Genomic DNA, 14408 nt, shown 5'->3' with positions numbered 1-14408 from the left:
ACACTCTCCTTTGATGAGTCTTTAGACTCCCTGGAGGTGTCACATAATAATAATAATAAATGTCCGACTATGGTAATGATGCCACAAGACATTAATATAACAACCCGTAATGGTGTTCTTGTTGTACACTGAAAGCTGTCGATTGTTATGACATGATCTAAAGACAAAGAGGGCCAGAGAGGAAGACACTGTTCACAGTTTCTAAAGCAAATTGTATCATGGTATGGAATAGAACTAATTCTTTGAGGGAAAAAAACACATTTAAATCTGATTACCGAGAATGAAAACATCACTCACATAGTGATGTTTTCATCTTCATAGTGAGATTGAAAGGTATGAACATATATTGTTCTGATAATATGTTCAAACTTTCCATGTAGTAAGTGGCCAATCTGAGAGCAGAAGAACCTACTAACATCTTTCCTACCTGCCTGTATATCTTGTTATTGTAAGCACGATAGCCAAAATTAATTACAAATTATTTTTAATATCAGAGCAAATAATTTAATAATTCCAAGGTGTTGTTCAAAGAAATATTTAAAGAAAAACTACCAAAAGTAATCAATAAATCTGAGCCTGAATGGAGAATGAATTTCTTAACCCTGAAATCTGTTGTTTAAAAAGAGGAATGGAAAACTCCTTAGAGAATTTATAAGTTGAGCAATTAACATAATCAACCAACCACTGGATTGGGAGAGAGGGAGGAAGAGATAGAGAGGACCTTATGGAGCATAGGATTTCCCATAAATAAACAGTAGATAAATGATTCCATAATGTTAAGGAAATATTCTGATTTTTCTTTCCATTTTAGACAAAAACTTTACCTATGTCTGCATTTGTGATAACAAAACTGCTGCTGCTTCTTAAAGAAAATATGGTTCAAGCTCCATATAAGATATATTAGGAAACAGATGTTTAAATTTCACAGGTGTGTTATATGACCCAATATGTAGTATTCAATGACAACTGAATTCCTTTATTTATTCTATAGGAAAATTCAAGACAGTAATGTTCAGGTAGGGGAATTGTTACACTGGCATTCTCTTGTGAAACTTCTGTATACAAAGAGAAAAAAAATCTAAATATCTAGTTATACAGATATGCAGATTATTATTTTTTTTTCTGTTAGTTAACATTCAGCAAAAAAATTTATAATAAAAAAAAATGTATGCTAAAATTTCACACACCTTAACATACTGATTTTCAACAATATTCCTTCCTTTTACTCTTAACACACAGGCTTGAGTATCAAAATCGATATTTTCTACAGTAATAGTCAGAGTTGTTCTAATGCGATTGCTTCCAACACTACCAGTAGAAGATTCGGTGGTGACCTTTCTGGAAAAAAACACAATATATATTTATGCCTTTCTCATAAGACCTTACAATTATAACAAAACAAAATGGTCAAGAATGGATATATGGCAATATGCTAAATACCTGAGGTCCATAAAGCAAAAATCAGAAGATTTAAAAATAAAAAGATGGAATATCAGATTGAATTTTATTAAAAGTGATATTACAAGGAATTCATTTGCAGTACATAAATTACTTTATAATACTACTCTCATACATAAGGTTTGGAACTTGGAGAGCTAAATATCTGGAAACTTAGTTTGTGTGGTAGTATACCATAAATCTAACAATGACAATCAGTTTAAAACAAATGGCTTTACAGAAGAAAGTTGACACCTGTCAGAAGAATATAATAAATTTTTTAAATGTTTTACTTGTTTGATTGATATTTCCATCAGTCTGTATATCTTATATGGAAATGTATTTCACTAAAAACAATATAAATTATGCATTTAATATGATAATTTAAACTGTTCAACTGCACACTAATATCATGAAGGCAAAATTAAAAACTATATTCATATTATGAACAACAGTGTTTCCTATCTTCCAGAGTAAATTTAAATGTGCAGTTACAAATTCATTAAAAAAACAACAACAACTAAAAGTAACATGATGGTGGAAGTTTATTTTGCAATTAGTTAGATTATAATAAATTTAGTTTAATCCTTTACCCAAGTGTAGGCAAACAAAGTTTGCACCTGAAGTAGTTCAGGACTGAGGCAACTCGTAGCAAAGGTGGACCACGCTCTCACCACTCGTTGTCTCAGTATCTCCCATAATGCAAAGCACATCTCCTTGAGGCATGTATAATGCATGCATTAAGGGAAGGGCCACTACCCAGACTGGTTTCGCCCTTTATTGGGGTCTCGTCAGTGGGAGGTAGACCCAGAAGTGGTGATACTAAGACAGAAGCCAATGGAGAGGTCATATTTATTTATACGAGTTGCCAAAAGGTGTACCATCTTATAATTAATTTACTCTGGGCTTAGAGAAAGATGTTGGAAGTTTATTTTCCACTTGGTTAGACTATAATAAATTTAGTTTAATTCTTTACCCAAGTGCAGGCAAACAAAGTTTGTGCCTGAAGTAGTTCAGGACTGAGGCAACTCGTAGAAAAGGTGGACCCAGCTCTCATCACTCCCTGTCTCAGTATCTCCTTGCGGACATGTATAATGCTATGCATTAAGGGAAGGGCCAATACCCAGACTGGTTTCGACCTTTACTGAGGTCTCATCAGTGGGAGGCAGACCCAGAAGTGGTGATACTTAGGCAGAAACAATGGAGAGGTCATATTTTCTTATACGAGTTGCCAAAAGGTGTACCACCTTATTATTAATTTACTCTGGATTTAGAGAAAGATGTTGGAAGTTTATTTTCCACTTGGTTAGACTATAATAAATTTAGTTTAATTCTTTACCCAAGCATAGGCAAACTAAAAAAGTGCATGATTACATCAAAGAAAACCCGAATCGTCCGTGAGATTGATTGAAGATGAATTGGGGATTCCAAAAGCAACTGTGCACAACATTTTGACTGAGAGTTTGGGCCTTCGTAAATCGAATTCACGATTTGTTCCCCACAAGTTGATCGACAACAAAAAATGTATCGAATTGAACACTGCAAGGACCTCATTAAAACCGCTCGTAAGAACTCAAACTTCCTTGAAACGATCATTACTAGTGACCAAATGTGGTGTTTTGAGTATGAGCCTGAAACAAAGTGGAGACCACCAGAAGAGGGACATCCGAAAAAAGTTGCTTGGAGAAGTCAAAAGTGAAGAGAATGCTGATTTGTTTCTACAATTCCAAGGGCATTCTCCATAAAGAATTCATACTGCCTGGCAAAACTGTCAATGGTGAGTTTTATCTTGAAGTTTTGAAGCGATTGATAGTGAGAATTCATCGCGTATGGCATGATTATCATGATTCAGGCAGCTGGTCACTTTTGCATGATAATGCACCATCTCATCATGCAAACATTGTGCGACAGTTTTTCAGCAAAAACCAAGTTTGTGTGTTGGATCACTTGCCGTATTCACCAGATTTTAGCTCTTCCCCCGACTTCATTTGCCAATGAAAGGAAAGTGATAAGACACCGTTGAAAACGTTGAAGCGGGAGTAATGACGACCCTCAACAGTATCCCAAAACCAATATTAAAAACTCGTTTAATGAATTAATTGACCATGCCAAATGCTGTATCGAAGCTGAGGGAGAGTATTCTGAGAAATAAATGATTTGAATAATTATAATTGGCCTGTGTTTTATTTTCTATCAAAAGTTCGGTTTCTTTTTGGACAGAGGGTGTATATGTATATCCTAGTGGTTTGCAATTTAAGGCTTGTTTTGGTAATCTTTCTGTTTTCATTCTTTTAATGTGTTCCATCCATTTATGTTTATATTTCAACATTTTTTTCTATTACTGATTCCTGGTTTAATTCTTTCATAATTTCTTTCGTGATCGAATAGAGTATATTTTATAGTTTTTCTCATAAACTTCATTTCAGCTGCTATTAATCTCTGTCTTTTTGTTAAATTGTCCAGATTTCCATTCCATACAATAAGATTGGTAGGACTAATGTATTGTATACTTTTAGTCTGGTTTGTTTTTGAACTAGGTTAGGTTTAAATATGGAGTTAATTACATCTATATTTTGCAATTTTTAGGTTTATATCTTTTTCATTTTCATATGTAATCATACATCCTAGGTAGTTAAATGAATTCACCTGTTCTAAAATCTGGTCTATTACTATTTTTGTTCTTACTGGATCTTGTCTTAAATGCTATTGTTTTTGATTTTACCGTTGATATTATCATTCCATAATCTTTGGCTATTTCATTTAAATTTAAAATACCTTTCTGTAAGTTATCTTCAGAATATTTGTAATTATTATTTGGTCATCAGCAAAAATTAGAGTGTTTAAGTTTACAGTAGGAGAATGTTTAATACCTTGATGGAAATTTTTATTCCATTTAGATAAATATTAAAAAGAGTTGCTGAAAGGGGACATCCTTGTTGGACTCCTTGGTTTATCTCTCTCGGATATGATAGTTCATAATTTAATCTTATTTGTATTTGATTATTTTCATATATACTTATGATAGCTTTTAGAATATCATTTGGTATTTGTCTTTCTTTTAATATGTTAAATAAAATTCTTCTTTTAACTTTATCAAATGGTTTTTCAAAGTCAATAAATGCAATATGTTTCTAAACTGTATTTTCTTCTTTTCTCTATTATTAATTTTAGGCAAAAGGCAGGGTCTATACATGATCATCCTATTCTAAATCCATTTTGTACTTCTGAAACAGAGTTACAGAATATTTTATTAGTTTGTTATTTAAAATTCTGCTATATATTTTGTAACAGGAATTTAGAATACAGTCATCCCTCAACTTACATCCAAGTTACGTTTCATCTGGCAAGACGTAAGTCGATACATTAAATCAACTGAGTTATAGGGGTTAGGGACTTAACCGTAATAAGTATACTGTAATTTTAAATTTTAAACCTTATTATAAAACTGTACTGTGTTACTGCCACTATAAAGCAGGAGAATAATCACCTACATTTTCCTCCGCAATCATATCTTCATTACCTTCCCTGTGTGAACGATCAGGCTGTGGCTCTTCTAAGCTTTGTTTTTTGATGAAAATGTCCAATGTGCTTTGCTTATTCCTCTTCTTGTTTTCATCATAAATTTGTTCATAGCAAGAAAACGCATCATGTACTTTTGTTTCTATTATTAAATAGCGTTCAACATTGGGGTTCATGTCTTCAGCGATTTTGAGAACATCGCTTAACTGCAAAGAACATTTCTGCAAGACCCTTCACTGTAAATTGTTAAATTGTTTAACTGTTTCTCTTTTCCCTCTTCCTTTTCTCATTTTTCCTCTTCTGCAATAGTTGTTCCTCCAATTCTACCAATTCTTCGTTGGTCAACTCTTCAGGGGAACTTTCTATGAGTTGAATTATGTTGTCATCATTCACTTCGAGACTCATATTGTTTGATAAGGCCCACTATTACAAACTTCCAAAATTATACACAAACCTTTTTAATGTCTTTTTCCATATGCCACTCATACATTGAGAGGTCACTTCATCCCAAGACACAGGAATAATATTTTTAATAGCATGATAAATATTAAATGTTTTCCAGAATTGCATGAGAGTCTGGTCATTTCCTTCAGTAGCAGAAATGGCTTGTGAAAAAGTTCTCCTTAGATAATAAGCCTGCAAGAACTCCCTGATCCATCGGTTGGATCAATGAAGTAATGAAGTAGTGTTTGGAGGGAGAAACATGACCTCGAACTTGGTGAAGATCACTGCTATAAGACATAAGACCGATGACCTGGAGCATTATCTAGAATTAATAAAATTTTAAATTCTACATTTTCTTTCACGCAATAGCTTTTTATTTCACTCACATAACAGTTGATTAAGGCATCCTCCTCAAACAATTTTTGAGTCATCCACGACTTCTTATTGCTCCGATAATGAACTGAGAGTATGCTTCTTAATATTTTTGAAGATTCATGGATTCTCACTGTGCCATATCACAAATGGTTTCAGTTTATATCCAGCCACATTACCCACTTCATAACAGAATCATAATACAGGTATTAAGAGCTTTGAAACTAGGTGTAGATTTTAGCTTTTTGTGAATGAATGTCTGCTCAGGCATTTTTTTCCGAAACAAGGACGTCTCATCCATATTAAATATTTGCTGTGACAAATAATTTTCCTCCGTAATAATTTTATCGAATTTTTCCACAAACTCCTTGGCAGCCTTCTTAACACTTGCAGATTCCCATACATTTTCACATTATGCAACACAAAACACTGTTTGAATCTCATGAACCAACCGGAGGAAGAACTGAATTTATAGTCATAATCAGATGCTACTTTCTCCTTCAACATGTTGAAGAGACTTAGTGGTTATGGTCACCGTGCTAAGGGGTATTGCTCACCTCTTTTTCTGTGATTCTTCACTAGGTTTTTTGATTGTGCCTGTAGGAGCCATGTTGCACAAAACATTATGAAATATTTAATGATAAATACACAAATAACCCATTTCTCAAACACAAAATCAACAGAGGAACTGTTGAAGACACGTGCCGACTGCCGAGGGAGGTTGCTGCTGAAGCACTGTTGCCACTGTGCATGCTTTACCTTATGCTCGCTTGTGTCTATAGCCAAAAATGTTCTTTATTCTTTTATGGGATCAAGGACGTATCTTCGAGAGGACATAAGTTGAGGGATGACTGTACTTATACCTCTATAATTTTTAGGGTCATCTCTACTACCTTTTTTAAAGATAGGGATCACTACTGCTTTTTTCCATTCTATTAGTGGGCTGCTTGTTGAATAGATTTTATTTAAAATAAATATATATATATATATATATATTGTATTTTTAATTTATATTTTTTCCCCAACCACTGTATCTAAAGTATTTAAAATATGTTACATGTTCTATACGAAGAATGCAGTTCATGTTTTCTGCTTTTGTTGTCTATATTCATTCTGTCTTTTAATTCTGGGCTTCATGCCAAATATCTATGAAAATAATGAATTAAAAGACTAATATGAATTTTTTAAGGAATGTTACAGAAAAAATTTATGAAAGTATATGGGTTAAAAAAAAAAAAAAAAGGTGGGTTTAAGCTAAATAGCTGACACCAAATTGAATTTTTTTTATTTATGTCAAACAGATAAAAAAAAAAAAAAGAAGAGAATATAATAAGAATCATTATTTAATCTTTGCTGATCTCAAAAGAAAGCACATGATTATATATATGAAGAAATATGCTTAAAAAACTAAAACTTTAATAAGATTTATAAATATCTTCAAGTTTTAGTGTTTTGAAGTATATTTTGTTGGTATATAATCATGTGCTTTTAAATGAAACTTACTAGTGCAAATTAGTAGTTAAAATTGACTATTAATATAAGAAGACAATTTCATGACAAATCAGAGGTAAGGCAGTAGAGACAGTAACAAGGTACACTATCTCCACTCTTTTTCATAATCCATATGTAATACCTTATAAAAGACTGATATTAAACCTGATGTTAGCATGGGAGATAATAAACTCAGGTCTTTACTGTATGCAGATGAGGGCATCCAGTTAAGTCTTCAAGAGCCCATATTTATCATTACTTCCTAGTTCTTCATGATTAATTTCCAATCAACAACTTTCTTCCAAGTTGGTCGGTCAGGTCTATATGATCAACTCTTACATTCTGATTTTCAACACCTAATTACACCAACTCACTTATATCAGTAGCCTTCCTCTAAGTCTTTTTCCTTCAAATACTGTACTGCTTTTTTTTTGCTAATATTTCTTTCCATTTTGCTTAAGTAATTCATAACATTTTAGAGAGAAATGCACTATAGGTTTACTAATAACCTTTTGTGGGTGAGAACCACAAAAAAACTTTCCATATGATTTAGATCCCTTAGATTATAAAATAAAGCAGAGAAAAAGAGAGAGAGATTATAACTCTGTCTTACACCTGATTTTACATCAAATCTTCAATAAATATCATTCAATTCTAACAACTGATTCACAAATTAAGTATGAAATTAAAAATACTATGAAAATAGGAAAATGACAGCTGCATTTTCAACAGGGAATGTATGGACCAGAAAACACATTTCAGCCATTTATGCACAAGTTTTAGTGAAAGTGGAAGATTAAATATGTAAATAGATAACAAAATAACAAAGGAAGAGGGTTTTGGGGGGAAGTGGGGGTAAAGTAATGTGGGGAGAATTATTTGAAAAAAAAAAACCTTCCTTTAACAGCATGAAGGCACATCGCTGGAATGAGGAGACAGAAAACAACATCCAAAAAAGGTATGTCCAAAATTTCTCCTATTTTTTTATTTTTTATTCTTCATATATTAGTTTTATAACACTTCAGTAATGCCCTAGAATTTTGGGTAAAGAGCTAATGACATTGTAAAAAAGGGGCACTCCTAAATGAAAGTAGGCTATATTAGCTATTAAAATAATAATTTATTTTAGAGGAGTAACATGGGAATTTTCCCAGAAGTAATACCTATAGAACTTGATATTATTATTCAAGAATGTGTAAAAGAGCCTGATGTAAGATGAATATTCATTTCCACTTCCAAATGCAGAAAACTTGCCACCTGCACAAACAGCAGTCTAGTTCTCTGGTCCCTTGCCAAGGCCAATGCACCCAAACTGTCATCCATATTTCCACCTCAGCCACATCTAGACTGTGGTGATGTAATATCATCCGAAGATAAGGTTCACATTCTGGCATTATCCTTCTCCTCCAATTACTGCACTGATAAAAAAGACAAAGTACTCTCCACTTTACCAAGAACTACTCACTACATATCATTTCTAGTCTTTAATCAGAAAGACATGAGGAATTCTGAACAGCCTAAATACCACAAGTTTTCTGATCTTGATCATATCTTCTTCCACTTTCCCAGATGAGTCTTTGACTTCATGAGGTCTTGGGGTAATAATAATAATAATTCTGCTTAAAACGTGCTTCCAAATTAACAACCAGATAGGCAATTAGTAATCCAATTCTAAATGTCAGGCAGAAGACCATACGATGGTAAATTTGGCAAGTAATTCATGGTGGTCAGACTCGATCACATCTTGGAAATGTTTAGAGCAGCCACATGGGTTTCACTTTACTGTTTCATAACTTGTGTTCATAAACGGATGATTTTTGGCAAGATCTTTACAAGATTATAAAAGACTATCATCTTTATAATCTTTCATACTCATCTGGCACCTGCCTACAGTATGGAAAAACTTCTATTAATCTTCCAGAGAAGCTAAGAGCCAGCCTTCAAAGGGTTGTCCCAATGCACATCTATTAAACATAATGGAGAAAGTTATGAACAACCACCTCCTTCACCACCTTGAAGAACACCCAGTTAATCAGTGGCCACCAATATGGATTCAGCCACTCTCTATCCCTAGCATATCTCCTTGCCAAAAATCACCCAACAATGAACACAAGCTATGGAAAGGTAAAACCCATGTTTTCAAGACATGTGATCAAGTCTATTCAAAGCCTATTTACTAAATTTATTATCTTATGGTCTATTGTCCATCTTTTAGAACTGTATGTTAATTTCCTATTTTGTTGTTCATTACATGTGATGTCGTGGTGAATGGCTTTCTTCAGATTTAACACCAATGCTGCAGTTCTCTGATGTTTTGTATTTTTGCCCACACTCTTTTTTGTATTTATAAATGACCTACCACTAACTTCAAATCCTATCCATAGTTTTGTTAATGACAGTGCTCTCCATTTATCTTTTTCATTTGATCAACTTTGCAGTGTTCATATATATCAAGCCACAAGATCTTTCATAATCACTTCTTTAGCCACTAATCTCCTTGCCCAATTTCAGTAGAATGCAAACTACTCTGTCAACTTTAATGACACCATAATCCTGTCTTTCAAGCAATAAACACCACACTTCACTCCCTTCACCATTGATAATACTGAGATCTCACCATGAAATCCATCTCTTCTTGGCCTGACTTACACATCTAATTTTTCCTGGCATAAGCATATCACACCCATAACCCCTTCCAACTGCAGAAAATTAAGCATCCTTTTTGCACATTTTATGCAGCACTTTATGCAACATGAGATACATTTTATGTATCTCATGTGCAACTCCTAAAACTTTATGCAGTTTTAGGAGTTGCACATGAGATGTGCAACTCCTAAACATGTGGATATTGTAGGACTTGGGAATATTTCATGCACAAGACATTATATAATATTTGAAGCTGTTTCTCCTGGTACAGACTTTAGATTGTAGTGCCTCTAGAACCTTCATTATAGTATCTGGAAAGATAAATGCCAACAGATATGCAAAAATTCTAGATAATGCAATGCTTCCTACAGTGTGATAATTATGGAAACAGTCCTGAGTCTCTGAATATGAAAATGCATCATGCAATACTGCAAGTACTATTATCACATGGCCAAAGGAAAAACCTGACTGGGCTGTGCAAAGCCTTCAATTCAACTGACAGCTTTGAAAAAATCTGGAAAGTCAGAACCCTCCCCCCCCCCACAAAAGTATGCATTTGTAGGGGATAATACCAAAGTTTCTGGAGAAAAACCTTACAATCAACATATGAGACTAACTCACTTTTAGCTGAAACATCTTTATAAAGGCTTCCTAGATGGGATATGAACCTGTTTCTTGTGAACCAAAGAGTGGCTCTGCTAATGACTGTATTATGCAAGTACTGTAGGAAAATGGAGTTCCTTAAATAACACACACACACACACACACACACACATATATATATATAGCTAATCACCAAGTCAATGTAACTAATGATCACACATACATACACATATATATATATATATATAAATATATATATATATACAGTCATACCCCAACTTAAGCGAATCCAGAGTTACGCGGTTTCTTATATGTACGTATTCCCATCCCACTTCACGACTAGTCGTATCTTTCCAGAGCCGGCCGCATTTGCCAGTGTCGCACATGCTGTGTGAACAAGCACTGACGTGTTCTGCGCGGTCTCCATTCATACACAATTTTTAGTCTACAAACCTTGCAATTGTTAATGTCATGTTCTTGATAAAAATTTTATTACATAAAATATAATAATGTCGTCCAAAAGAAGCAAGTCCAATTCTTCTACAGCTAGCAAAGAAAGAAAAACATTGACTTTGGAAACAAAACTCAACATTATTAAGGATTTTGAAGGCGGAATGAAAATTTGTAAGCTAGCAAATAAGTTCGATCTACAGGAATCCACAGTAAGAACAATCATAAAAGAAAGGTTTACAGATTTTGGAGGACATAGATTCTAACGAGAAACGAATTGTAGCCACAAGACAAGGAATAAAAAAATCATCAGCTTGCTATGAAGAAATTTTGCGTGACAAGAAAAAGACATGCCGTCAGACGAATCTATTAGATTTTATGAAACCATCGACATCGAAATAACTTTCTTTTTTTTTTTAACTACAATTATGATTATATTTCTTAAAAAATATAGGCGTTTTTGTAAACCTTTGGTCCCAATTAACTAATATTTTGTATGTTTGTATATATAAATTACATGCAAAATTATACCGAGTTATGCGGATTCGACTTGCGCGCTTTTTGTTGGTCCCACCTACTGCGTAACTTCGGGGTACGACTGTGTGTGTGTGTGTATATATATATATATATATATATATATATCATCATACATATCAAGGATTTAGGCCTAGTTTGGCCTGTTCCGGCCTTAGAAGTCATCGTTGAATCGTTTAAGAGGACGTCCTGGTTTTCTTTTTCCTAATGGCTCATACTTTAAGGCTTGTTTTGGTAATCTTTCTGTTTTCATTCTTTGAACGTGTTCCATCCATCTATGTTTATATTTTTTAATTTTTTCAATTACTGGTTCTTGGCTTAGTTCTTTCATAATATCTTCATTTCTTTTGTGATCAAATAGGGTATACTTTGCAGTTTTTCTCATAAACTTCATTTCTGCTGTTGCTAATCTTTGTTTGTCTTTTTGTTTTATTGTCCAGATTTCGCTTCCATACATTAAGACCGGTAGGGCTAATGTATTGTATACTTTTAGCCTGGTTTGTTTTTGAACTAGGTTTGGTTTAAATATAGAGTTAATTACTCCTGTTATTTTTAAATATTTTGCAATTTTTATGTTTATATCTTTTTCATTTTCATAAGTGATCATACATCCTAGGTAGTTAAATGAATTCACCTGTTCTAAGATCTTGTTATCTAATACTATTTTAGTTCTTGCTGGATCTTGTCCTTTAAAGGCCATAGTTTTTGATTTTTCCGTTGATATTATCATACCATAATCTTTGGATATCTCATTTAGATTTAAAATAGCTTTCTGTAAGTTATCTTCAGAATTTGTAATTATTATTTGGTCGTCTGCAAAGAGGAGAGTGTTTAAGTTAACTGTAGGTGAAAGTTTAATTCCTTGATGTAAATTTTTACTCCATTTTATTATTATTTCATTTAAGTAGATATTAAAAAGAGTTGCTGAGAGGGGATATCCCTGTCGGATCCCTTGGTTTATCTCTCTTGTATATGATAGCTCATGATTTAATCTTATTTGTATTTGATTATTTTCATATATACTTGTGACAGCTTTTAGGATATTATTTGGTATTTGTCTTTCTTTTAACATGTTAAATAATATGTTTCTTTTAACTTTGTCAAATGCTTTTTCAAAGTCAATAAATGCAATATGTGTTTCTAAATTATATTCTCTTCTTTTCTCTATTATTAATTTTAGGCAGAAGGCTGGGTCTATACATGATCGTCCTTTTCTAAATCCATTTTATACCTCTAGAATAAAGTTTTCGGAATATTTCATTAGTTTGTTATTTAAGATTCTGCTGTATATTTTGTAACATGAATTTAGTATACTGATACCTCTATAGTTTTTAGGGTCATCTCTATTACCTTTCTTAAAGATAGGAATCACAATTGCTTTTTTCCATTCTATTGGGGGGGAGGGATACCAGTTGAGTAAATTTTATTTAAAAATAATAAGAGTCATCCTTTGAATCTTGTTCCTGCATATTTATATAGTTCTGAACCTAGCTTATCTTCTCCAGGTGGTTTTCCGTTTCTTGTTTCTTTCAGGCTGATTTCTAATTCTTCAGTTATTTCCTTTTCATTTTCGTTAATTGTTTGCCAGTTGTCTTTTTGAAAATATTTGTCTGTCCACAGTTCTGTGTAGTAATTTAGAAATTCTTCTAATTTCAATTCAGTGTTTAATTTTATGTTTTCTTTGGTATCTGCATTTAGGTGTTTCAAAATCTTATATACATTGGGTCTTATTTTATATAAATCATGTTCTAAATTAGAAACAAATTTATTTCATGATTCTCTATGTCTTTTTCTGACTTCTCTTTTAGCTATGGCTCTTATTCTTTTATATTCTATTTCATCTTCTAATCTTTTACTGCTTAACCATTTGTGATAGGCTTCTTTTTTCTTTTTGATTATTTCTTTGAATGTATCATCCCAGATCTTCAGTTTTTTTCTTTTATTGAATTTTTTGGTCTTTCCTAAGCTTTCATTTGCTGCTGCATTTAGTATCATTTTTATATTAAGCCATTCTATTTCTATTTCTTCATTTTGTTTTATTTTATCTAGATACTGGTTAATTCTTTGTTCATATAGCCATTGTACATTTGTGTCATTCAATAGTCTAGTTTTATAAACAAATGTTTCAATTTTTCTTTCTGTTCTTGTTACTTGTAGCCATTTAGGTGGTAATCTTAATTTTATTTTAACAAGGAAGTAGTCGCTGCTTATTTCATATCCTCTGTGAACTCTAACATCTAGTGAAAATTTTGATGTCTTTTCATTTAATATGAAGTAATCTAATATTGATTTCCATCCTCTTGCTGCCCAAGTATATTTATGTATGTCTTTATGTTTATAGAAGGAATTCATTATTTTTAGGTTATTATAAACTACAAAGTCAATCAATTTTTTACCATTTCTGTTTAGAGTGTGTTCTCCATGTATTCCTATAATATTATTAATTTTCGTGTTTCCAATTCTTGCATTTAAGTCTCCTGCTAAAATTATGTAATCATTTTTATTTATTTTATTATATATGTTTTGTAGCTGATTATAAAAATCAATATTATCCTGTTCTCTTCCTTCTTCTGGGGCATATAAACCAATTATTGTTAAATAGCCTCTATCTATTTTTATTCTAGCTTCTATTATTCTTTCATTCCATAATTTATAATGTTTTAACTGTTTTGAAAGGGAGTTATGAATCCAAATCATGACTCCTGCTTGTGCTCTTTGGTCACTGTCGACTCCACTGTATATCACATTAAAATTTTCAGTTCTCATAGTTCCTTTTAATTTCTTTTTTGTTTCAGTGATTACTGCTATTTTAAAATTTCTTTCATTTAATAACTGGTCTAATTCTATTTCTTTATATGCTATTCCTCTTACATTCCAGTTTGCTATGTGTATTATATTTTGTTGTTTCCATT

General features: G+C 32.5%; 1 protein-coding gene across 1 annotated transcript in view; it reads right to left on the bottom strand.

Moving 5' to 3' along the window:
• Positions 1-14408, bottom strand: part of pelo (pelota mRNA surveillance and ribosome rescue factor) — an 84449-nt gene that overhangs the window by 63111 nt on the left and 6930 nt on the right. Inside the window, exon 3 of the mRNA XM_090409989.1 lies at positions 1188-1338. Coding sequence (XP_090266115.1) covers positions 1188-1338 — 151 coding nt within the window. The remainder of the gene's footprint in view (positions 1-1187; positions 1339-14408) is intronic.

The sequence above is a fragment of the Typopeltis vanoorti genome, chromosome 20, assembly GCF_054136105.1.
Source record: "Typopeltis vanoorti isolate ZY-2024b chromosome 20, IOZ_Tvanoo_1.0, whole genome shotgun sequence".
NCBI lineage: Eukaryota > Metazoa > Arthropoda > Arachnida > Uropygi > Thelyphonidae > Typopeltis > Typopeltis vanoorti.
This window is presented reverse-complemented; position numbering and strand designations above follow the sequence as displayed.